This window comes from Colletotrichum truncatum (genome assembly GCF_014235925.2).
Source record: "Colletotrichum truncatum strain CMES1059 chromosome Unknown Contig_0003, whole genome shotgun sequence".
Taxonomy (NCBI): domain Eukaryota; kingdom Fungi; phylum Ascomycota; class Sordariomycetes; order Glomerellales; family Glomerellaceae; genus Colletotrichum; species Colletotrichum truncatum.
This window is the reverse complement of record NW_027222400.1, coordinates 2,071,999-2,095,779: the sequence shown is the minus strand read 5'-3', so window position 1 is coordinate 2,095,779 and position 23,781 is coordinate 2,071,999. Positions and strand designations below refer to the sequence as shown.

The window sequence follows — 23,781 nt, the reverse complement described above, 5'->3', positions numbered from 1 at the left end:
TTGGCAAATGTCATAACCCAGCCAAGATACAGATCCAATGACTGACAATCTGTATACGCGTAAGCTCAAATTGGTATCTGATGACGTACTCCGCCTTGTGAAGTGATGGCGCCCGCCCGAATGCTTCCCTGCAGCGGGTCTTCCTCCCGTCAATTTCTCTGTTCAACCCCTGTATCCCCTTTCTGATGTCGTTATCCTCACTCTGCTAACACCCGTTGACAGGTGACAAAAACTGTCGGCGCCGGGCTCGCGCCTGTAGTGTGGTTTCTGAGAAGTGTATGTTTTTCTCGCAATACCATGATTGGGGTTGTCGCTGGCTGGTTTGCGTGGACGTTGACTATTGGGCCTTGCCATTCTTGGCGTCTCCGTTGGCCTTGGATGCCTTGAACTTGGCAATCTCTTTCTCAACGGCCTTGTCGACACGACCCTTGAGCTCTTGGCGGTAACCCAGCTTGAAGAGAAATTCAAGCCAGACGAAGAGAGGCGCAAGGAAGACAGCCTGAATCAGATTGTCCAGCAGGGCAGGCGCGCGTCCCTCGAACGCGCCATGTCCGATGAACTGGAAGATCCAACAGACGACGTGAACACCAATGGCGACCTTGTTCGTCAAGTCTGGGTTCTCAACTCTGAAAGAGTTGCCAGCTGCGGTGGCGGCCAAGCAGAGAACAGCTAGAATTGTGCCAGCTACGGGCTCAAGAAGCACATACAAGCCACCCCAGGTCAGTGCCGCCAAGGTTCCCAGGTTGAGATCTAGGTTAGGAACAGTGAGCCAGCTAGGGAGAGGAATGAGAGTTCCTGTGTTGGTGGCCTAAACGATTGCGTGAGCTCGAAGGTTAAGATTAATACAAAAACTCATCATCTACTTACGAGACAAAATCCAGAGAAGAGGATGATGGGAACACATGCCATGTGAATTCCGATATTGACAGTGTTGTGATGGTACGCCCCATACTTCGACGGCATTAGCAATTCAACGAATGCATTTTTAGAAGAAAAATAAAATAAAAGTAAAACAAAACTCAAAAAGTCAACTTACGAAAGTTAGATGCTTTTCCAGGTCAAGAGACATCTTGACGGTGTTGAGGATTTGATGATGAGATCTAAGTCAAGGCAAGACAGGTGGGAGAAGCCGAGGCTTGCTGCAGGACCAGAACAAGGCTGCAGGGTCGAGGTTCAGCCGCAGGCGGACCGTTGCGGGCAGGATCAGAGAAGACGGGGTGAGGAGCAGTATACGTCGCAAGGCAGTGTCGATCTTCAATATCGAATGCAGTAACTGAATGCAGGCGATACGGAGGGCTGGCGATGTTAGAGCCGTGGAGGAGGATGGAAAATGAAGGAATGCCGTCGTGTTCCGGACAGGGTTGCAATGGTGTTCATATGTGTCCCACAGTAGTGGCCGTAGAAGTATAAGCCCGTGGGGCCGCTGCGAGCGAGTTTTTGTTGCGGCTCGGGGATCGGTAGGGGAAGACAGATAGGTTTCCAGCAGGTGACAAGGGCGAAAAGGGCGGCCTCTGACTGGAGATCCGGGGGGGTTGAGTCCACTAAAAATCACTAAACGTGCATGCACTGAACATACGACTTCACTCACCCAATCTGATGCCGAGGATTTGTCGTGTGAGCGCGTTTGGGGGCTGGAAAGGCTTTCGACCGGTCAGCGGACGATGCGATTCAATTTGAGGAATACAGGATTTAGCTAGAAGCTAAGACCAGCAACTAAGCAAAAAGCTGCCCAGCCATCATCACAACTTGAAATGAAGCGGCAAAGCGTTAGGGTTGCGGTTTCTGCCGTCGATGGCGCCACCTCGCCGCCCTTCGCCCTCGTCGGCGCTCACACTGTAATTCTACAGCAGTTTTGACGGGCCTTTTACAGTACGCAAACCGGATTCCGCACTCAAACCCGACTTTACTTCCCGTCTGGACGCCGCGCTTACCCCAGTCTCTCAAAGTCTCTCAAAGGTCAATGAGCATTTCACGCTAGTGCAGGCTCTTAGCGCACGCGCAGTGGGTGTGGCAGGTGCAGGTGTGGCTCAAGAGCTTGTTCTGCCTAAGGTAGAAAGATGTGGCTGGGCGAGGCCAGAAAAATTGAGGAGCCACATTTGGCTCGCAGCAACAGCACCTCAGTTCAATCCAGGGCCATCTCAGCCTCGCCTTCTACTGTGCAACCTTTCGTTTCCTCAACCGTCGAGTCACCACGCCGACGGCGCATCACCCGAAGCGCGTTTCAGTGGCACCTTCCATTTATCGCGACCCTTCATCATTCTCTGTTTCTGTATTTTCTTGTACGAGACTCGCGCTGCCTTGACGACGTCCCACGTGCCTAGTGTTTTGCGAATCTGGACCAAGGTACGACGCTGGAAGGAAGCCGCGCCTTCATCACCTTCTTTATTAGATCAGTCGCGTCCCTCTCAAGACGATTTAGAGCCAACCCCCGAATATCCATCTAGTCCTTTTGCTGTGTCGATACCGGCGATATCAGCAACTTGCGGTGACCGAACAAGAAGTTGCTCCGATAACAACCTAGCTTCGTTTTCCCAGGCGCGCCGCGCTTTCCTCGACCATGTTTTTCCTGTATAATATGGAGCGCAGGGTAACCCTGCACCCTTCATACTTTGGTCGCAATATGCACGAACTGGTTACAAGCAAGCTTCTGAAGGACGTGGAGGGCACCTGCGCTGGCAGTTACTACATCATCTCGATCATGGATACCTTCGACATCTCTGAGGGTCGCATTCTTCCGGGCAGCGGTTTGGCAGAGTTCACCGTGGGGTACCGTGCGGTGGTATGGCGGCCCTTTAAGGGCGAGACGGTAAATGCTACAAATCTGCCTGGCTTTGTCGGGAAGCGGATTCTGACATGACCCAGGTTGACGCCGTGGTATACTCAGTCAACCATCAGGGCTTCTTTGCCCAGGCAGGGCCCTTGCGGCTCTTCGTGTCAGCACATGTAGGTCCCCGCTTCCGCGCTGGCCAGGCAGGACTCCAATGACTAACCGTGAGAACCTCTTCTCTAGCTGATTCCCTCCGAGATCAAGTGGGATCCAAATGCCACACCGCCTCAATTCACCAACAACGAAGATACGATCATCGAGCCGGGAACGCACGTACGTGTCAAGGTTATTGGTACGAGAACGGAGGTTGGTGAGATGTGGGCCATTGGCAGCATCAAGGAAGATTACCTTGGGTACGTTGTCGTTTTGGAAATCAGCCTTGTGACTTACTTACAAACTCTTCGCAAAGCTGCCTTCAGGATTAGAGTTCTCAGTCAGATTGAGAAAAGGGGCAAAGAGATGCTCTGCTCAGTGCTGCTGAAGCCGATTCCTCCGTCATGTGGGAGCGGAAGCACACTTTACCGCCGTTTTTCAACTTCATCTGCCCAAGGAAACCGCCAATGGTTGAGGGAAAAGCATAGTATTTTACTGCAACAAGCGTTGCCTGGCGAAGAGGAAGCTTTGGGCGCAAGCAAACCAGGCTTCAAGGAGGGGGTCAATCACAGTGGCACCCCTAGGCCCCGAATGGATTCCGCTGCGCTGAGCCGTTCGCAATTGAGAAGCAGAAAGATAGATAAAAGTTTGGGGAAACAGGGTGTACGCATGCCCGACCAGTTTAGCAGGTCTATGGAATCATGGCGCCAGGCCTCGGTTTGTGTATTCGAGTTGTACACTAACTTTCCCACGCCAAGAAATGAAAAAGCAAGCCATGAATATACAATGAAGCGAAGGGTGTGATGTTTTGTGGGCTTCTGGATAATAATGAGGTTGAGGTTCTTGATTTATGCCCTCAACCTCCGGCTTACGACCGAACAGCTTCAGTCCATGTCGAGTCCGATATCCTTACCAGTAACCGGGCCCAGTTGATGCCCCGCTATGCTGCACCTTTCCCCACGTTTGCCCGTAATGACCCCAATCACAGCCTACCTTACCCCGCCGCTTGGATCTTCATGGGTTGCTGATGGGCCTAACTTTGCGAACCCGCCTGGCTGTCTTTCCGGCCGGCCCGCAAACAGGCCATTTAACCACTGCAAGTTGATTGTAGCCTAGTGTAGTAGTATTGTGTTGCAGGGACCACAACCCAGCTTCTTATGGTGGTGACCCCCGCACCTGGGTTGGGGTCGTAGGGCGTAGATGAAAGGACGTATCGAGAGTTCCAAAGCCCGGGTCCGAGACAACGTGACAGACACTACATTACTTAAGAGGACAGTCTTCGCACCAGTAGCCCAGATCTCGCTCATCATCTATTTTGACCTATTTCAGCGACTAGAATTTGTGCCAGAACATGTCGGCGATGCAGGCAGCTAACAGGCTTAAATCAGTCTTCACCAAAGGCACCGGTCCGAGCTTCGGACTGTGGCAGATGATCCCGGGGGCCAATGTCTCCCGGGTACTTGCCCGGAGCCCTGGTGTGGATTGGGTCTTGGTGGACTGCGAACACGGGAACATTGACGGTAAGATGACCTCGGGGTAGCCAAGGACGCCGAGCTGATTGTGGCCTAGACGGGGCTATGCACGATGCAGTTCCCGCCATCGCCGCCGCTGGCGTATCGCCCATTGTGAGAATACCTGATATGCAGGGTTGGATGGTCAAGCGTAAGAAGCTTCCTCGGAGATTGAGGCGTTCAGGTGGAAAGCATCGCTAACAACGTGACACAGGCGCATTGGACTGTGGTGCTCACGGGGTATGGCTCACCAAGAGCCAAGACAGCTTCAAGGTTTTACTAACTGGCAAAAAAGATTCTTGTCCCGTTGCTCCGTAACGCCCAGGAGGCAAAGGATCTTGTCCAGTCTGCCAAGTTCCCGCCATGGGGAAGACGGGGTTTCGGCTCGCCGCTGGCCATGGAGAGGTTCAGCCCGGCGCCGAGTATGACTGAGTATCTGCAGCAGGCCAACGATAGCCTGCTCACCATGGTTCAGATTGAGACCCGAGAGGCTTTGGACTCGGTGGACGAGATTGCTGCGGTTGAAGGCATCGATGTTTTATTTATCGGGCCCTTTGATTTAGGTCAGCTGTGACAGCCTTTCGATTCCGGTCATATGAAGCAACTAATGGCACAACAGGAAACAACATCGGCCACCCGGTGATCAATGGCATCATGAAGAAGGAGCTGAGTGATGCCATTGATTGTATTCTTGAGGCCACCCACAAGGCGGGTAAGAAAGCTGGTATCTTCTGCACGAGTGGCGAACAGTCCAAGCATTTTGCAGACAAGGGATTTGATATGCTTAGTGTGGCCACAGATTACACAGCATTACAGTACACATTGGCGGAGTCATTGAGCATTGCGCGCGGTGCGGCGAAGCCAGCCAAGGGTGGATCTTACTAGACGACTGACGCGGCAGATAAACATGACGGATTAGCGGGTATGTAGGCTATGTTTGCTTGGCTTGTGGGCCAAGAGTATGCGGCCGCTTCGTAAAGCTACCTGCTATTTGGCCTCAACCTGATCCATCTTGGCTTCAATCTGGTCAGGATCGAACCGATGCATGAGCTTGACGGCCTTACCAACAACCTTGGGGTCTGGACTTTCCTCAGGGGCCTCGACTTTGCTGATATGGATCTGGGGTAATGGAGGGGGGTGTGAGCTTTGTGCAGAGTAAACTCGGGGTGCAACATCAGACATCACTTTTGTCGTTGTCGCTTTAGACTAACTTACTACCGGCACATCAAAATCGTACAAATCTTTCCAGCGCTTGGCTTCTGGCGCCGTGATGTCGATCTCTTTGAAGTTAAATGGTCTCCTGTCCCACACGTTGGAGAGGGCCGATTTTGCTCGCAAACACAATCCGCAATTATCGCGAGTAAACAACGTTATCCGGCATGTCTGGGCCTGTTGAAGGAGTCGTCTTGTTGGAGCAAACATGCTTGGTGATCGACCGCGCCGAAGCTTAAAGATATAGTAGATTCGCGATTGCTTCTTTATCCGGTGTTTTCTTCCGCAGCCCGCAAGCCCAGTGTATTGGGTACGTAGATCTGTTGCCGGGATGAAAGAGAGGCTTGAAGAACTGTGAAACACCCTCGTTTTCGCTGTCAGCTGACGATGGATGAACTGGGATATGACGTGTCAGACTCTGCTCATGTCAAGTCAGGAGCAGGGACCAAGTGAACATAAAACGGGGTTTTAAAGATGAGCTAACCAAGCTGCAAGCAAAGAGAGTGCAAAGAAAACGCCCGCTGAGATGTTTTCAAAATGCCTGGTTGCTGGTTAATTCGGCATCCATGTATATATGTTCGTGGAACGCTGACAATTGCTTGTGAGAAATGAGGCAACACGAAGGCAAAAAGTGTGGATTGGCTTGTGTTGTCGTACGTTTGTAATTGAACTTACACCAATGTCTTGCAAGGAGCTAGCTGGCAGGCCCGGTGTAACCTGCGACTCATTTGGTCGATTGCTACATGATGATCCATGGAAAAGGCTACCCTATACGGAAGGCGGTGAGTGCGGAGAGCTGGTCGCGTCTGGTTCCACCAGCGAATCAACGGCATCACTGCGCGGAGCTTGTGCCCAACATGCATAATTTTGAGCCGCTAAATCGCTGTGGAAGACCCCTGGGAAATTCTGGAATCCTGGAGAACATAGTAACCCCTCCACCTAACGACGACGTCGACGACGACCACCCCTCACTTACGGGGCTGTTCGACAATTTACAAACCTGCAGACCCGCTACTTCTCCCTTCACTTCTCAAACGTCACCAGCTGTCGCAACCAAAATTTATCTTTTCTTAGGCTTTAACCAAAATCCGATTATAAAAGTCTCAAATCTTCGACACACACGAAAACGACAGCGAGCCATCCCACCATGGCAGAAAAGTGCGTCCACCAGGGCTGCGGCAAGCTCTACACCGATTCAGAGGAGCCATGCGTCTACCACCCCGGCCCTCCCATCTTCCATGAAGGCCAGAAAGGTACTCACACATTGCCCACTATACACCACCGCACTGCCGATTTCGTCTTACCTTTTTTTCTTGTAATTCGTCATTTCAATGGGGACGCGATTGTTTCCGTCCTTGTCCCGTGTGTTGGGATAGGGATTGCCCTCTCTTCGTTCGTCCAATTGAAGCTTTCGCATCCCTTGCTTAATCCCATCGCCATTCACTACAATACGAGAAACCAATGCTAATTACAGAGTATTCATAGGCTGGAAATGCTGCAAGCCCCGCGTACTCACCTTCGAGGAGTTCATGACAATCCCCCCCTGCACAACTGGCAAACACTCCACCGCCGACTTGCCTCCTAAGATCGAGCAGAAGAAGCCTGATCCTGCCGAGGCTGCCCTCCTCGAGAAGCTCACATCAGCTCCGGCCCCGGCGCGCAAGCCCCTCTCTCAGACTCAGGCTCAGGCCGCGCCCTCCCCTCCCCCGCCACCCCCGGAGTCCGAGTCCGATGATTCCTCCCTCGAGATTCCCGACGGTGCCACTTGTCGCCGTAAAGCCTGCTCGGCCACTTACCGCAAGGGGTCGTCTCGTGACGGCGAGACCTGTGTTCACCACCCCGGAGTCCCAATCTTCCATGAGGGCTCCAAGGGTTACAGCTGCTGCAAGCGTCGTGTTTTGGAGTTCGACCAATTCATGAAGATCGAGGGCTGCAAGACCAAGAACCGTCACCTGTTCATTGGCAGCGGCAAGAAGAAGGGCAGTTCTGGCGGTAGCGGCGGGGAAGAGAAGCTCGACACAGTCCGTAGCGACTTCTATCAGACCCCTTCTACTGTTATCGCCTCTTTCTTTCTGAAGAAGATTGTCAAGGACTCGGCCAAGATCGAATTCAAATCGCAGTCTATCGCTCTCGACCTGCCTACCTCTGACTCACCGCCTAAGCGCTACACCGCCGAAGTGCCTCTGTTCGCGCCCATCGATACGGAGAAGTCTACCTTCAAGGTCCTTGGCACTAAGCTCGAGGTGAATCTCGCCAAGGCTGGCGGCGAGTCGTGGCCAGTCCTGCGCAGTGACGACCGTCTCACCGGCGAGATATTACAGATTGGGAAGGCGGGGCGTTTGCAATAGTTATTGGAGCACATGACCCGCAACCAACAGATATTTGTTCCATCTGCTCCTTAGGCCCGGAACAGCATTCACGCGGATGTATCAAATAGGGAATCCCGGCCAGCGAGAAGAGACGAGAGAGAGGTAGAAAGAGGTGAAAAGGGGGGTGGGGAATGAGACCTCGTCATAGTCGGGCGTAGAGAAAGGAAAAGCACGTAAGATACCTCTAGATAGGCATGTGAGACACGGCGTCCCACTCTGGGAAGCGGTGTTTGCTGTAGTCCGAGAAGCCGCAAAACAAGGAATAATGCAAGATAACAAAAATGATTCTACCGCGCCGCCCATCTCTTGGGGCATCTCTTGGGATATCTCTTGGGAATGGGGGCTGTGTTTTGCGTCCTGCTGCGTGTACCTATCATTGTTTCTCCCCTTTCTCATGGCCAAGAGGCCAAGAACATGTGAATGCAGGTCCTGGCGGGCACGTTGCGCGGCCTCGTCCATTGACTCGATCCATTGGAAGAAAGGGAGGAGAAACATGGACGCGGCGAGAGCCACACAAACATGACTGGAACCCCGTAGTAGCAAAGGAAAGACTTCTAGTCTGTTGCAGATGGATGACGAGAATAAACGATGTATAGCGTAAAAAACCCCCCCAATGAAGTTTACCTGTGCACCTCAGACCAAAACGATACCTGATAGACGTCAGCCCTCTCAAGCCCCTCGTTCTTCGCCCTTTATCCCTCCAAGCCCACTTCCGTGCGCGCGGGCGCTCGCGCTCTCGCTCTTGGTCTTTTCATCATCATCATCATGATTGTTGAGATGACGATGTTCGCAACACCAAGCCTTGGCATTCGAACCATTGGCTTTTGCGCGGTCGAGCATGATTCTTCGTGGTCACTAATGAAATTTCATTCACTCAACAGGGGAAAATAATGATCAATTTTTTTCCTTGGTTGGAAAGGTGGCCGAAAGTGGCAGTGTACACTGAACCACTCTGGCTTATCTGATTCAATCTATGCTTCCTAGTTTCATTTTCCAACCCGTACCCAGCCAAAAGGCAGAAAAAAAAAACAAAGAAGACGTGAGTCTCCCCTCCGTTGAGCTTGATGCATGTGAGAACAGAGGCACCCGGAGTCTGAGTAATTCTACCTTACATAACGGTCCAAAACCACCAATGCCGACGCTAGTAACAACACCCCTGCCGAAAATCTCATAGCCGCAAAATGAAAATGAGAGTCAGGGGTGGACTCTGTTGATAAAGATAAAAAGTCTTGGCTCGTGTAGCGGCCTGACGCATTTAGACAGAAATTCAAAAGAAAAAAAAAACCTTTTTCGTTCCTCACCAAGAGAAGTGGATTGCGCCAGTGAGCACGGATGATGGTGTGCACAGCACACTTGACACATGCGTGCACTCCCCTCTGTCCCTTTTCCCCCGTTCATCCACTCCCCCGATGCCACCGCCAGTCGATCAACCCCCTTCACTGCATTTCCCAAAACGCCAAGCCTGCAATGTGGATACAAGAGTAGTGTAAAATAAAACATGCACAAGAAAAAGAGAAGGAGAAAGGGGCCACAAATGGCAAAAAAAATTAAAAAATGACACAGGCGAGAGGGAGTATCCGCAAAAAAAGACAAGAATTGACAAGAAATGCGTTGTAAAAAATGGACCAGTCGAGGGAGACGGGACGTCGTCATCCCGCTCGGCCGGTGTCCGCAAGGAGAAATGTCCTCGACAGCCGTAGTCAGGATCGGCCTTGTGCTCCGCTCACTGTTGCCACTAAATGTCCGCTCTCCTTGAGCTCTCTTATGACTGTCTTTCCGGTAGTCAGGTGACTGTGGCTTCGCCCACTAGTGCGGGAGGACGTGGGCTTGGCCCGCCGGGCTGAGAATCTGAGCGGCCCGTAGAGTGGAAGACAGACACTCCGCGCTGTGAAGGGCCGCCCGCTTCAAAACAACGAACAGGGATCGCCTCGCCAAGCGGCCGAAAAAGGGAGAAAGTTAAAGTGGACGGACAGAAGACGTGAGGCGTCTGCAGAGGTCGGTGGGGAATGAGGGCTATGCCGTGCTGGGCGGAAACGGGCGTGTTGTAGTCATCCTTCTCCAGTTGTGCGTAGTTGAGAGTGCGGTATAGAGTAGTGTGGCTTCTCAGTTGCAGGGACTCTGCTCGTTCGTGCCTGATGTAATGACGTGGGGGTCCCTCAGACTGGTCGATCTGGCGGGATCTAGACTGCCACCTTTTTTGCCTTTGGCTTCGCCGCACCAATGCAAGGGTGGGGCCTACCGCTGCGGGATGCAACGGAACCACCACCTCACCTAGTGCTCTTACCAGCCGGGTTAGGAGATGGCGTTCGTTCGTCCATACCATTGTAAATCAGTTGAAAGCCATCGCGCCGACAGATTACAATAGGTTTGTCGTTGGAGCAACGCCCGATAATTTCGCTCGATTCTGGCATGTTGTAGGGCACTGCATCCTTGAAGTGGATGATTGGGCCGCCGTCCATGGTGAGCCCAATAATCTCGGCTCCCTGAATACCCTCGTCTTCATCACTGGCCTCGGCTTGAATAGTGTTGCTAAAATGCGTATTAGCACTGATAGTTATATCTTGGCGACGGATCATCAGGCAGCTAGCACACCAGCCCGGTGAAAACTTTGAAATGCACGTACACTTGACTCATTGGTAGCGTGTTGGCGTCGCTCATCTTCCTCTTCCTCACGGCCTTCTTCAGTCTTCTTGACATGCAGCTGTGGAAGTAGTGAAATAAGCCTGCGATAACCAGAACGGGCGTGCCCAAAGCAAGAGCCCAAGGCCTGTACATTGGTTAGGATACTGCCGAGACGATCAGATATGACAGGGAGGACACTTACGGGTGCTTTCGTTGTCTCAGAGAGTGCACGAGAGCTAGAATGACTCCGCACACGGCAATGAGAGATCCAACCTGAATCATGGTGAAGGTTGACCAGTAGAGTGACATAAGATCCTCACCATCACAGAATTGCAGTGCCATCAATGTGAACACTTCCATGATGACGGTCACCAGTGACACACACACACATGCCAGGTTGAACCAGATGCACCGCTTGACGGCCTTTTTTCGTTTTGGATCCGTGTCGGAAAGATCGCTCACGGCGTCTAATGTGCTGAGCAGTCGGTCAGCAAGGATGTTCATGAAAAGCCACAGGATTTTGCAGCGGACTTACCGAGTATAGTTCCATGCCGCAAGGAACAGCACAAATAGGTTAAAGACAAAAAGAAGCCAGTATAGAAGATCGAACTGCCATCTATGGAGTTGAGAAGCAAACCGAGCGTAGTGTGCACATCGCACAGGGTCAAACGGAGTGTAGTCTTCTTTATCGGCAGCCATCTTGAGCGGTTGACTTGGTCTGTTGCTGGGTAATGTTCCGTCGTTGTATGACTTATGTTCTTGGTCGTTTTGATTGTCGATATTAATGGTTGTTGGCTCTGTAAATATCCTTTGACGATATCGTCTGGTTGATCCGGATGACAGAAGACTGATGATGATATTGACACTTTGACAGATGATGCAAGAGGCTCTGCTTCTTTATAGGAACAAGTGGTTTTGCAATGTCCCCGGCCCGCAGGGTTGTGCAGATACGGTACGGACTAGTCCAGGCTTGCGTGTGCGGCAGGGAGGCGTTTTCAGAGCCCAATGGCTGGCAGGGGTCGTCGTAGTTCGACAAGTCTTGAGGGGCACCCCGGTGTGTTTCCGTAAAGGCTTGGGGACGGGTGGGGATATAGGGTCAAGCTCAGGAAGGTTTATCAGATAGATTGCAACATTGCAAGCTTGGGCTTAGAGTTGACATGAGAGAACAGCTCACAAGTTCCGAACGCTACTGCAACTATGCAGTCATCTGTAGGACCGCCGCTGGCCATGCACCATCTGGTGGATCCATCGTCAAACTCATCTTGTCACCAATGATGCACTGATGCAGAGTAGAGAGCGGAGGAAAGCTAGGAATAGCGCTTGAAACAAGACGACAGTGACAGCGATGTCGACTTGGCTTGCGGTGATCCGCATGTGGATGGCGATGTTGTCTGGGCGATGTCTGGGCAGTCTCTTGGCAAGATGCGCGGGATTAGACGTAGATTGCCGATCTGTAGGCGGGCTCTGGGTGACGGCCGATGTGGGTTTGGATTGGCCGGAGGTCGCATTATTCTCCGGACTAGGGGGGGCTTAGCAACGACCTCTAGACTCGCAACCCAGAAATCACTTGTGGTTCCTAAGCTCGACGACGAGCTTCCCCTGTCCTCCTCTCCGTCCAATGGAGCCCGAGGCCGCCGGTAAGAAGTCACCCCGCACGTCTCATGGACGAACCCTCAACACATTCTCCTCTCAACTCATTCCCTCCATCAGCTCAACTCTGTCCAGCATCATTCCCTTCAGACCAAGATACTCTTTCAATGACTCCCACTCGATGCCACCCTCTTCACCGTGCCTCCATTTCTCTTTGTAACCCCATGCGCAAGCAATATCATCCATGGCAGCGCGCTCCTCCTCCCGAAGCCACCGCTGATGCAACGGTATGCCAGGTGCCCAGGTGACTCGTCGCATGTGATCATTTACAGTGGTTTTGGCAACCATCCCGATCGTGCCAGTGAATCCCAAGTAGGCCAGGATGGCAACAAAGGCGAACTTCGTGGCCGTCACGGGCTCCATCGTGTTCTGGAATGCCGAGAGGTTGGAGGCAAGAGCGTAGACCCCAATTGGGGCCGCGCCCGCAGCCGAGACGGGCAGAAACGCCTTCCGCAGAAACTTCTGCCGGTAAAATGCTTGAGTTGCATAGCAGGCTTCAACGATGCCAATTGCGGCGTCCAAATTCTTGGCATCGATGGCGACGCCTAGAGCTATTTTGGCAACATTTGCCTCGATTGCCTTGTCTGCTCGTTTTGGGTTCTGCTCAACATAGGTGATTGAACCTTCAATAGCCTTGGGTTTGGGCTTTGACGCATACATGTCGAAAACTTGGGGAAGTGTCTCGGGCCTGCCAAGCCTAGCTTGGATGTTTACGTACAGCTCCAAGATCTGGGGACCAATGGAAACGGTGGGGTGGGCGATAATTTCGTACGCTGACTCGGAAATTGTGTCAACTGTATCCTTGACAGAGACTGATGGGATCGACGTGCTACCAGATTTAGCTGCACTTGAGTTCGAGTCCAGGGATAATAGGTTTGACGCAGTCGAGGCTGTAAGGGTCGAGGCCGGACGAATCTCTGACTTGGACAGATAGGGTTGAATCGCATTCGCGGCGCCTTGGCATGTTTTCAAGGCTGCGATGACCAACTGTGGAGTAGGAATCCCATCCGTAGACAGGAAGCGCTGTTTGCTCTGCTGAACCACAGCAACCAGCTTTTTCAGATCAGGTAGCTCCTTGGACGATGCCCTCGTCCCAACAGGCTTCTTGTGACCATTCTTATCCAGGCCCAACGTAGATACTGTACTGGCCAGGCGGCTTCCCTCAGCAACTCGTCTCAACGTGGTATTCCCGTGAAGCTTGGCAGATCGAGGAGAGACTATTGACGATAAGGGTGGCTTGGCAGTTTGCAGCAATCGAGTCTGTTGGCTGGCGCGTGACGAGGTCACGCATAACCGACAAAGGGCTCGAGGTTGACTAACCGCAGGCCGGATGATGGTGGTCCGCATCATCTTCGTGGCAGAAGAGGCTTAGGAGTTCGGTGTTGGCGTAGGAAGAGAGGGACCTGCGGCGGGATTGAATTGGATGACCCGGTGCACAAACAGGCGAACGAAAAGGAGGACGCGTCGTCGACCGGTCTTTCTGGGCTGCAGTAGGGCAAAAAGGCAGCAATCGGTCGTGTGGTTCGTGGAAACGAAGCCAAGAATCAAGTAGAGGGGGCGTCGAACGGGTGAGGCAGCAGCCGTGTTGCCGTACCGATCGAGATACCGGGAGAGGCCGTCTTGGGTCTTGCGCAATGGAGGGAGGTGAGCGAGTAACCTGGTAATTGTGAAGCTGGTGTGAGGCAGAGAAGAATGAAGCTTTCTACGAGACGGTCGCTCCGGGGAGAGCTGGGAGCTCCTGCAAAATTTCCACCATAGCCCCATAACCTCCAATAGCAGGAGCTTTAATTAACCCCCCTTGCCTTACCTTACAGGCGATCGCTCCGACTTTGGGAGAGGCTCTTCGGGAGCACACGCCGCCCCAATGAGGTTGGCAGCTGGCCCTCTCAAGTGGAGAAACACTGCAGGGCAGTAGTTAGTGCACCACAAGCACTGTACCTTAAGGTCACTGAAGAAACGTGGCCTGGCTACAGCCACAGCCGCTGCACCATCAGCAACTTGGTTTTGCATCACCTGCATGTTTCTTAACACCATTTGCTCCAAGATTTTGGGCCTGTGTATGTTTTTGTAGTGCTGCGTTAGGAAGAGTTAGATATACACACAAATCACAGGCTTCTTTTCTCTATTCCGGTTTATTTTCTCCATTAGACAATTGCATATTCTTATGTGGCTGCCTTTCAGATCGCGCCTGACACTTGCATCCTCCTTAGCCACAGATACCTGGAAATACAACACATACGTAGTAAGCCGGCACAAGCTGGGAAGTACCTCCTTTTCGGGCCTAACTCTCTGCCAAATGGAAGTACCTCGAAACAGGCAGACACGCCTCAGCCCACTTCCACTACTACGGTAGCACCGCCAGCGCCTAACAGCGCCGCATAATCCAGTGGACGTCCGAGATAGTACCCGAAGATGACGAAACACCACGCGGCTGAAAAGCTACCCCAGAGTATCATCATCTCATCGCCCCTGGAATGCACTGATCGACTGTCGAGATCATCATTTGCTGTTCTGTGAAACAATACCCTGTCATTTGGCAACACTGTATCTCGACTACAGCTCCTGTGTTGTCGTCGCGCTCAACTTGTCGACACAATCAACCCGTGTGAGCCCCCGCCAATCCCGACGACAACGACGACGACGACGAGGCCGGCGGCATTTTCACCACTTGTCGCAAGCCACCAGCACCCGCGATCATCGCCCTTATATTAATTCTTCTTTTCGGTGCTTTCCCCCTATCGGTAGCCACGAAAAGGACTGTGTCAACTGAGAAAGCTTCAACATGCCTCCTCCACCTCCGCCCCCTCCGATGCCAGTAATGGGTGGTCCTCCGCCTCCGCCCCCTCCGCCTGGAGGACCTCCAGGAGCCGGCAGCTTGCCGGCAAGACCGCCTGGGGGAGGAGCTAACAGAGTAAGAGCTTAACACAGAGCGTTTGTTCGCTCCTAGAGACAGTAATCTAACGCGGTTTGCAGGGTGCCCTTCTTTCCGATATCAGCAAAGGCAAAGCGCTTAAAAAGACCGTTACGAACGATAGATCCGCGCCCGTTGTTGGAAAGGTTTCAGGCGGCTCCGGAGGGCCACCTGTTGGAGGTGCACCGCCAGTACCCGGGCTAGGTGGTCTGCCCAAACCTCCAGGTGGACTTGCGCCTCCAGTGCCAGGAAACAGAGCTAGGAGTAACAGTGACCAGAGTGGCCGGGATAGCATACCAACCCCGAGTACCGGGGATGCTGCACCGCAACTGGCTGGACTGTTCGCTGGAGGCATGCCAAAGCTACGCAAGACTCGCGGAGCTGTTGACACTGGGGCAGCTGCCGACTCGTCATACCTATCGGACCCCGAGAGCAATAGCAATCTACGGTCGTCTTCTGCACCAAAGCCGCCGTCCTTCTCTGCACCCAAGCCGCCTTCGGGTGCTGCACCTGCCATTCCAGGCAGACCTCCTCTCCCACCTCCAGGTGCTCCGGCACTGCCGCCCTCTGTCGCTAATCTACGCAAGACCACGAGTGATGTACCAAGACCAAGCTCGTCCGCGTCAATGAAAGGGCCTCCGCCTCCAATTGGCAAAAAGCCGCCACCACTACCTGCATCTCGAAAGCCCTCTGCAGCACCGTCCGGCAACCCGCCTCCGCTACCCGGCGCGCCGGCCCCTGGAGCTCCTCCTCCGCCACCTCCGGCACCTCCCTCGGCACCTCCCTCGGCGCCACCCTCAGCACCCCCTTCAGCGCCACCCCCTCCACCTGGTGCTGCTGCACCCAGACCACCTGCGCCTTCACCTCCTTCTCGTTCTCCAGCACCACCAGCGCCGCCTCCGCCCCCTCCATCTGCATCAAACGGACCCCCACCGCTAGCAATGCAAGCTGCGCTGCGAGCAGCTGGACAAGCATCACCCAGTGCCGCACCCCCGCCCCCCCTTCGTCGGCTCCCTCGCCTCCCGCTGCCGCCTCTTCGCCGCCGGCCGCTCCCCCCTCACGCGCTCGGTCTGGGTCTGGACTTCGGTCATCTATGCTTGACCCTAGCGCTTTTACTCTCGCCCCTAACGGTGCAAAGAGCCCTCCCCCATCGCGGGCGAACACAACCGCAAGCCTACATTCTGGAGGTGGAGGTAACGGACGCTACATTGTCCAGGACCCGCGTTGGAGATTTCAGGATGAAAGCATGCTTCCAAAGCCGAGGGAGTTCGTTGGTGGCCCCAAACGTTACAGGGCAGGAAGAGGCAGCAGCGTTCCGCTTGATTTGAGCGCTCTGTGAAGGAATGGATGGCTTTGGGACCGACCCTGGTCTCACCTGCAACTCTTACAAGGAGTAAGGTTCTAAGACGATCTAGCAATATACTCAGTCGGACTCCCAGCGTAAGCGTATACAAAGGTTTCCTGATGGAAGTGCTTTTTTTTCGCTACACACCTCTATCTGCTAAACCCATCCCCTGAGGAAACTGGGGTGTTTTTTTTTTTTGGGGGGGGGGGGGGGGGGGGGGGGGGTCCTATTCCGTGAATAGCAACCTTATCAATGATCCCTCAGTTTCATGGTGTGACGGACAGGTTTACATGATAGTACGTCAAATTTGCACGGCGTTGTTGTAACGAAACAATCGCCGAGACAAGTACCTAGATCGCTTGGCTCTTGGCGTTGGGCACTTCTCCAGACTCAAGACGATGGTTCCTAAAATGGGTTTTCATGGGGAAATACCATGCCCTAGGCAGTATCAGGGGTAGAGACTGTAGGGGAAGAAAGCCAGAAAGGCTCCAGACGCGTTAGCGTTGACGGCGATCACATCATCGATGGAGTGCGATCCTAGCAGGTTTCTTTTTATGTTTTTATTTCTCCTACTTTGATCGGCTTAGCCCATCTAGAACTCTGAACAAAGAATAAAAAGAATGCTCACAATATCTGAAATTGATTAAAGGTGGATTTCAAGAGACGAGAATTTCTTGGCCCGGAGACCGACTGTCAGAAGATCTAATCTAGCTCCATCGCCAAATTATGCTTGTAAGGGTTACTCCGCGGATAAGTTGAAGTCTCCGTCGCGACCTCCCAAGGCTCTCTGTCCAGCAAGCTTCAATAACAAACGAAAAAAAAAAAAAAAGTGAAAGGATTATCCAATAAGGAAAAAAATATCAAGAAAGGGGGGTGAGGAAGTTTGACTTTGCCTCCAAGAAAAGTCGGGTCCATGTCACGCTGAACTCCGCGAAAACTCCCAGTCTTCCTTCGTAGTTCAGAACAAGCACGTCCAGCGTAACTAAAGCAGAGTGCACCGCCCGAACCTGGCTGTCAAGAGCCCGAGTCTCGAAAGGGCAACCCGTTTCGAGCAGCTTCAAGTCGTTACGGATTGTCCATTTTCGCGAGCGAGCGATCGGAGTGGCCGGCGGATGTATTTAGTGTGCGTGTCCGGTTCAAGTAGCATTGTCCTCACCAACGTAACAGAAAACAGCTTCAACTGGTTTTGATTTTCTTCGCCCTTTACGGCTAGAGTTTCTCTATTTGATGTTGCTTAAAGGTACGCAAGCAACCACGTAACATGTCTAATTGGGATGAGGTTTGTTTCTTTGATGATTACTGTCGTCACATGTGTATTCTGCGTCGCAACCCGAAGTTTCCGTATACCATGCCTTTACTTGTATTAAACTACCGTAAGAGCTATTCGAAAGATGAAGTTGGTTTCACCTACGTCCATCGTCGCAGGGCTCAACACGCCAAGAGATTGAGGCAAAAGACAAGCTTGAAGCCAAGCCTCACCCCACCCTCTCACACGTCCTCTCAGATGCAATCGCAGGAAATTCAAAACCAGACCCTTGAAGTAAATCAGAAATGAATAGAAAATGAGTAGGGAAAAAAAAAAGCTTTCATGCCGTGCCGCCCAGCCCCTTGGCATTCCCCTCCGATCGTAGATCATTTCAGATGTATGTGAAGAGGGAAAAAAAAGGGTCACATTTGATGTGACTGCACCCACATAAACGCAACATAAACACACGCCCACGCCTATCCCCGTTTTCGTTTGTCAGGCATGTTCCGCGTTTCTCCCAAAAATAGGAAGAAGAGGTATCCATGGTTCAAGATCGTCTATATTCGTCAAAGCTCGTGCTCAAACCCATTCATGACGAAAAGAGAAGACCGGCCAAAAAAAAAAGCCAGAAGAAAAAAGTCCGGAACTCATCACGTCAGCTAGCCCACTATTACCCCGGACTCCCCCGGGCGGGCGGAGGGAAAACGTTGGAGACGTAAATAGTATCCGACGACTCATGAATCAGATGAGATGTTGAAGGATTGGGCTTCATGCCTGATTCAGGCCACAACGCTTCGGCCAACCCCCGTGCTCCACCTGAGACGACGAAGACCACCGCCGGAAGAACGAATAACTTCTCTGCCGCACGATGAAGAGTCCGCTACCGTTGAAGCGTTAACGCCCACTCCCGCTGCAGAGAGAGCTTCCTGGCGTCCTACTTCGCGGCCGATCACGTATCCTGCACCGAAACCAACCACAGAAACCAACACAACGACGCCGGCGCTCATGACCCAAGTCAACAATGTGGGACTGATGAGTGCGTCTTCGCTGGCTGTCATTTTCTTCTTCTTTGTTGCCCTCGATGAGCGGGTCTGTGAAGAGGAAGTCCTCTTGTGCTTGTCGACCCCTTCACTCTTGGGCGATGAGGGAGTAGAAGATGTGACATTCCGTGACCGAGTAGGTGCCTTGGCTTGTGGTGCGCCTTGAGGCTGAGGCGGCCTATCCGGCATGAGTTCAGACTCAGGCATGAGTCTCAATTCTACGGGTTGAGAACTAGGTCCGACGCCGGTGTGGGCTGGTGCGCCTTGCTGCTCAGTGTCCTTATACTTAGGCAGGCCACGGGCAGCGGCGGCGCAGGAGAGAAGGGTGGTAAGGGAAGCACGGAGAGCCGCGTCGTTGTCGGCTTGATATGCAGGCGACATAAAGTTCGGTGGGCCGCGATGGACCCTCGTCTGAGAACGATGGGATAGAGAAGGACGTACGCTGCTGTGCGGGTGTTGATGAACGGCCGAGTTTGCCGAGTGGCTCCGGTGCAAGCCTGATGGCGGGTGAGAAAATGCGTTGGGGTGAGGGCGGAAAACAGGATCATCGGTAACACGTCCCAGAGCTGTAGCGATCTCATCACCGTCGTCAGAATCCTCCGACTCCACCTGCGCCGGCTGTTGTTGCTGGAACGGTGCGCGCATAGAAGGCTGGACATTTTCGGTTGAGCTTGTTAGGCACCGATCCTCTTCGCTCTCGCTCTCTTCATACTCTTCCTGGCTGCTTGTTCCGGCGTGGATAGCTGTCTGGTCGACGTGGAAGGATCGGGGTACCGGTTGGTGGTGTAAGCGACGTCGGCGGGCGGCCATGGCCCCGCCGACTCGGAGACCGGTAGTAACGATCTCATCGCCGATGGATGAGAGGGATGACGAAGACGGCTGCGACGAAATTTCGACCCAGGATTCTGCAGAGAATCGTGTCAGTATTTCATTAAGGGCATTTTCAAATGCTTGAGTTGCGAGCGACTGACCATCATTCCTCCTACGAGGCCCCGCGGCGGATCGTGCTCCGTTCACTGACATCCTGCTGTTTTGCCAGTTTTGGCCAGCATGTTCGTCGCGTTGGTGCCCTTCCATCGTTCAGTGCTAGTTTTCGGCGCCGCAACAACAAACTGAAGTGCAAAAAAGGGTATTCGTGGTCGCAGTTGTAAAGGATGTCGTTATTGTAGACGACGACGTTGGGGGATGTGGCTGGACGGATGTGGGGGGGCGCTCCTCCGTCCGAAACCCCGCGTTTTGAGATAAGATTAGCTAGCGATACTTAGTATGCGGTCCGAGATGTCTGTTCGCGCGACGCCGACGATGGTTCTAAGAACGTATTGTAATGCGGCGAAAAGATGGTAGAACAATAGAGGGCAGGAAAAAAAGAAGGGTGAAGTTAGGAAGAAGGATGCACCAGACCGCTTCGACTATGGCTGGCTCACCAGGCACGCAGGGTCGGTGAGATGGTGTTGAGGCCCTGCTTGCTGGCTGGCTGTGCCTTTGGGAAGGGAAAGGGGGGGGGGAGGGGAAAGGGACCAGTCTCCATCAAAGCATGTAATACGGGGAAAGGATGGATAACAGATGCAGATGATGTACATCTGCAGCAAGCATCTGGTGCGGAGTTACCTATGATAATGGCCCGGTGCTTGTAGTTTCCGGCCACCGCACCGTGTCAGGTGCCATGGCCGCCACGCGCACTTCAGACGGCGTGTCCTAGGCATTTTGTCGCATATCGCTGCAAGCAGCCCCGATAAGTACAGTGCGAGTATTTGGGCGTCGATGACGCTATGATTACCATCTATTCCGCTGCCAGACTGTTGTTGTGGTGGTGGCCCCAGGGGCCCAGAGCAAGCCATGATCCCGCCCCAAGCATCCCACTTGCACACATCGTCTGGGCTGCCAAGTGCTGCATCGTAGCGGGGTCAGGTGCGGATGAGTGGAGTAGTCGCACTGTGGGAAGCGCGGGCTGCGCCTGCCACCACTATTAAACATTACTCCTACCTGTCAAACTACACAGTAGCACCGACACCGGCTGTTGGCGTCGGGCCTTAACTTCCCTGAAATGCCAGCAGCGAGCCTGAAGATGGGAGCGTCCGGCTCTGTTAGTGGTCTGCAATGTGCATCCCGCGACAAGGACGATCCCAAGACACGCCATGATTGTCGTCTTATAATCGTCTACCAAGTCATGCCAGATTCCACTGGCGTGCCCTCCTTTCCGCTCCACCGTTCCCCCAACAGATTCGTACCGTTTCATCATCCTGCCGAGTAGTCGAACGGCTGAGCAAATTTGCGGCGTTTGCATCTACTATTCCAGCCCACCGCGCTGGCGAACAGGTGTTCACCCGTGACGTTGTTTGGTGAGAAGGAGGGCTGAGTGACCAAGCTGTCCAGTTATGTTTTAGTGCTGTATGGGGTTTGCAGATTACCCGTCATCACGGGGGCTGCATTCGCACCCCGTGCCGCCCAATGACGCAGCTCTTTGCGGGAAGCTGAGCCACGAGGCTGCTGTCGAATGGGGTGCGAAGTCGGCCAACTCCCTAATGTAAGACAAGCCGCCGGCAAACTACGATAGTGATACTTAGTACAACCTTTGCCCCTAGCAAGCCGCATCAATCTTGCTACTACACTACTCAACATACACATATTACTTCACGTTGCAGTAGAACGAAGACAATGACGAGTTCATCAAGAAATATCAAAACTTTTGTATTACACTAGGAGCCGATCCCTAAACGCCGAGTTCTCCTGGCCGGTATGGGCCTTTTCTTTCTTTGAAAGGACAAAATGACATTCACGGGGAGAAGTATACTTACTCCGTTCTGCGTCGCGTTGCATGGTATCGTTCCAGGTTCAAAATAGTAACCAAAGGAGAGAAAACGCCTGACCAGCCACATCCACAGCATACCAAAGAGTAGACTGTCAAGAGCAACCCCCAGAGCCCACAGAAGCCGTCGTCATCATCAAAGTTGATCCCCTCGCAACGTGCCTGATGATGCAGGCACATAGAGATTCTTCCCAACATCGTGATAATAAGCCGTCTGCCCACTGTGAAGATGTTGCTGTGCAACTAATGCCCTCTTGGTCAACCCACAATAGCGTACAGATCCCGCAAATGTCTCTATGATATACAAGAGACGCCACAAGCCCACGGTCAAAGTCAAAAGCCCTCAGGTCCATCATGTCTCCGAAGAAACTGCTCTCAAAGCCCACAATTCCCGAAGGAAAGAAACTTGTCTCGAACCGACAGCCCACGAAGCCCACAGAATATGCCCGCGATATGCCCTCTGAACTATCATCATTCATCGTGCGGCTTGCATCACACCTTCACACCTTAAAAGGTGATCTTGGAGCCCTTGAAGTCACCCATGCCACCACGGTTGGTGGAAGAGAAACCACCACGGCCACCGCCACGGCCACCACCACGTCCGCCGAAGCCGCCACGGCCGCCACCGCGACCACCACCACGGCCACCGAAACCACCACGGCCACCGCCGCGACCGCCAGGGCCGTCACGGTTAGGCTTCTGGCCAGCGAAGTCCAAACGAACTGCACGGCCGCTGCGACCCTCACCAATGTACTGGCCGTTTAACTGCTGGAATGCATTCTTGGCGTCGTCAATGGAAGTGAAAGAGACGTAGCCGAAGCCCTTGAGGTTACCGCTCTCACTGTGAAGGGGGTCAGTCAGAGTGTCTTTAAATTGCAATGATTGAATGTACTCACGGGTCAGTGGGAAGGCGAACGCTGGCAACCTCGCCGATCTCGGCGAAGAAAGCGCGGACGGTGTCCTGGTCAACATCGAAGGGAAGGTTACCAACAAACAGAGTCTCGCTCTCGGGGCTGACGGTGTCGCCGTGTCTTTGGGCACGGTCTTGGGCGCGAGCCTGGTGGTTGCCATCACCAGCGGGCTTCTGGCCAGAGAAGTCAATGTTCATGGCACGGCCGGCAAGGTCCTGTCCTTGGGAGGCCTCGAGGGCGACGGCAGCAGCCTCAGGGTTGGCAAAGTCGACGTAACCGAAGCCACGGCTGCGGCCAGTCTGCTTGTCGGTAACAACGCGGGCACCAGTCAGGTCAGGGAACTGCTGGAAGGCCTCGTAGAGAGTGTTGTCATCAACAGCCCAGGCAAGGCTGCCAACGAAGAGGGTGGAGCTCTTGTCAGAGACATCGGTACGGGCCTTCTTGCCAGGGATGACGGGGTCGTCGAGGGCCTTGCGCTTCTTGGAGGGCTCCTCAGCCTTGGTCTCAGTCTCAGAAGCTTCCTTAGAGTCAGAGGATTCCTCCTCCTCATCAGAGTCGGAAGAGTCGGAGTCGGAGTCGGAGTCGGAAGACTATTATCAAATATTAGCTTTTGTCAAGGCAAAAGAAATGGAACAGTTACTTACGGCGTCGGCCTTCTTCTCAGTCTTCTCGTCCTCAGAAGAGTCAGAGTCGTCAGAGTCCTCCTCGCTGGAGTCACTGTCGGAAGAGTCCTTCTTAGCGGTGCCGTTGGTCTTGGCAGCACCGTTGGCCTTGGCCTTGGGGGCTTCCTCCTCAGACTCAGAGTCAGAGTCGGAAGAGTCGCTCTCGCTGTCGGAAGACTCAGCGGCCTTCTTAGCGGCCTTAGGAGCGGGCTTCTCCTCCTCAGACTCGGACTCAGAAGAGTCGGAATCGGACTCCTCCTCGCTGCTGTCGGAGGACTCAGACTCAGACTCAACCTTCTTCTTGGACTTCTTCTCCTTAGAACCCTTGACGGCAACGTCCTTGGCAATGGCCTTGGACTTGGCCTTAGGGCTCTCGGAGGCCTTGGTGACACCGGCGTTCTTCACCTTGGTGAGAGGGTCAGAGGCCTTGCTGCCCTTGGTGGTAGACTTAGTCTTGCCCATTGTGATTGTTGAGGGTGGAAGGGAAAGAAGGGTATCGACGGTGTACAAGGGGATTGGAGAATGGAAAGAGCAAAAAAAAGCTTTTTCCAGAGGTGAGAGGATGCTCGAGGAAAA

General features: G+C 53.3%; 10 protein-coding genes across 10 annotated transcripts; 4 read left to right on the top strand and 6 right to left on the bottom strand.

The window, feature by feature from the left end:
• Positions 1-337: 337 nt before the first annotated feature.
• CTRU02_205459 (uncharacterized protein) lies at positions 338-1,069 on the bottom strand (the record flags this gene model as incomplete). Its single annotated transcript, XM_036722757.1, has 3 exons — positions 338-808; positions 868-951; positions 1,037-1,069. 3 exons carry the CDS (start codon positions 1,067-1,069, stop codon positions 338-340), a joined length of 588 nt encoding a protein of 195 aa, XP_036585654.1.
• Positions 1,070-2,557: 1,488 nt separating this feature from the next.
• On the top strand, positions 2,558-3,252 carry CTRU02_205458 (DNA-directed RNA polymerase II subunit Rpb7; the record flags this gene model as incomplete). Its single annotated transcript, XM_036722756.2, has 4 exons — positions 2,558-2,806; positions 2,863-2,943; positions 3,011-3,180; positions 3,237-3,252. 4 exons carry the CDS (start codon positions 2,558-2,560, stop codon positions 3,250-3,252), a joined length of 516 nt encoding a protein of 171 aa, XP_036585653.2.
• Positions 3,253-4,271: 1,019 nt separating this feature from the next.
• CTRU02_205456 (HpcH/HpaI aldolase/citrate lyase family protein) lies at positions 4,272-5,005 on the top strand (the record flags this gene model as incomplete). The annotated part of the gene is made up of 4 exons (XM_036722754.1): positions 4,272-4,440; positions 4,490-4,582; positions 4,646-4,671; positions 4,727-5,005. 4 exons carry the CDS (start codon positions 4,272-4,274, stop codon positions 5,003-5,005), a joined length of 567 nt encoding a protein of 188 aa, XP_036585652.1.
• Positions 5,006-5,418: 413 nt separating this feature from the next.
• On the bottom strand, positions 5,419-5,853 carry CTRU02_205457 (glutaredoxin domain-containing protein; the record flags this gene model as incomplete). The annotated part of the gene is made up of 2 exons (XM_036722755.1): positions 5,419-5,550; positions 5,647-5,853. The coding sequence occupies 2 exons, from the start codon at positions 5,851-5,853 to the stop codon at positions 5,419-5,421; spliced, it is 339 nt and encodes a 112-aa protein (XP_036585651.1).
• A 937-nt stretch (positions 5,854-6,790) lies between these two features.
• On the top strand, positions 6,791-7,991 carry CTRU02_205455 (CORD and CS domain-containing protein; the record flags this gene model as incomplete). The annotated part of the gene is made up of 2 exons (XM_036722753.1): positions 6,791-6,896; positions 7,129-7,991. 2 exons carry the CDS (start codon positions 6,791-6,793, stop codon positions 7,989-7,991), a joined length of 969 nt encoding a protein of 322 aa, XP_036585650.1.
• A 2,288-nt stretch (positions 7,992-10,279) lies between these two features.
• On the bottom strand, positions 10,280-11,333 carry CTRU02_205454 (uncharacterized protein; the record flags this gene model as incomplete). Its single annotated transcript, XM_036722752.1, has 4 exons — positions 10,280-10,541; positions 10,636-10,779; positions 10,837-11,109; positions 11,170-11,333. The coding sequence occupies 4 exons, from the start codon at positions 11,331-11,333 to the stop codon at positions 10,280-10,282; spliced, it is 843 nt and encodes a 280-aa protein (XP_036585649.1).
• A 990-nt stretch (positions 11,334-12,323) lies between these two features.
• On the bottom strand, positions 12,324-13,634 carry CTRU02_205453 (uncharacterized protein; the record flags this gene model as incomplete). Its single annotated transcript, XM_036722751.1, has 1 exon — positions 12,324-13,634. One exon carries the CDS (start codon positions 13,632-13,634, stop codon positions 12,324-12,326), a length of 1,311 nt encoding a protein of 436 aa, XP_036585648.1.
• Positions 13,635-15,066: 1,432 nt separating this feature from the next.
• On the top strand, positions 15,067-16,523 carry CTRU02_205452 (wasp-interacting protein vrp1p; the record flags this gene model as incomplete). Its single annotated transcript, XM_036722750.2, has 2 exons — positions 15,067-15,195; positions 15,258-16,523. 2 exons carry the CDS (start codon positions 15,067-15,069, stop codon positions 16,521-16,523), a joined length of 1,395 nt encoding a protein of 464 aa, XP_036585647.2.
• Positions 16,524-18,565: 2,042 nt separating this feature from the next.
• Positions 18,566-19,903, bottom strand: CTRU02_205451 (uncharacterized protein; the record flags this gene model as incomplete). Its single annotated transcript, XM_036722749.1, has 2 exons — positions 18,566-19,731; positions 19,798-19,903. The coding sequence occupies 2 exons, from the start codon at positions 19,901-19,903 to the stop codon at positions 18,566-18,568; spliced, it is 1,272 nt and encodes a 423-aa protein (XP_036585646.1).
• A 2,236-nt stretch (positions 19,904-22,139) lies between these two features.
• Positions 22,140-23,667, bottom strand: CTRU02_205450 (Nuclear localization sequence-binding protein; the record flags this gene model as incomplete). The annotated part of the gene is made up of 4 exons (XM_070204558.1): positions 22,140-22,473; positions 22,529-23,115; positions 23,188-23,521; positions 23,546-23,667. 4 exons carry the CDS (start codon positions 23,665-23,667, stop codon positions 22,140-22,142), a joined length of 1,377 nt encoding a protein of 458 aa, XP_070061662.1.
• Positions 23,668-23,781: the final 114 nt, after the last annotated feature.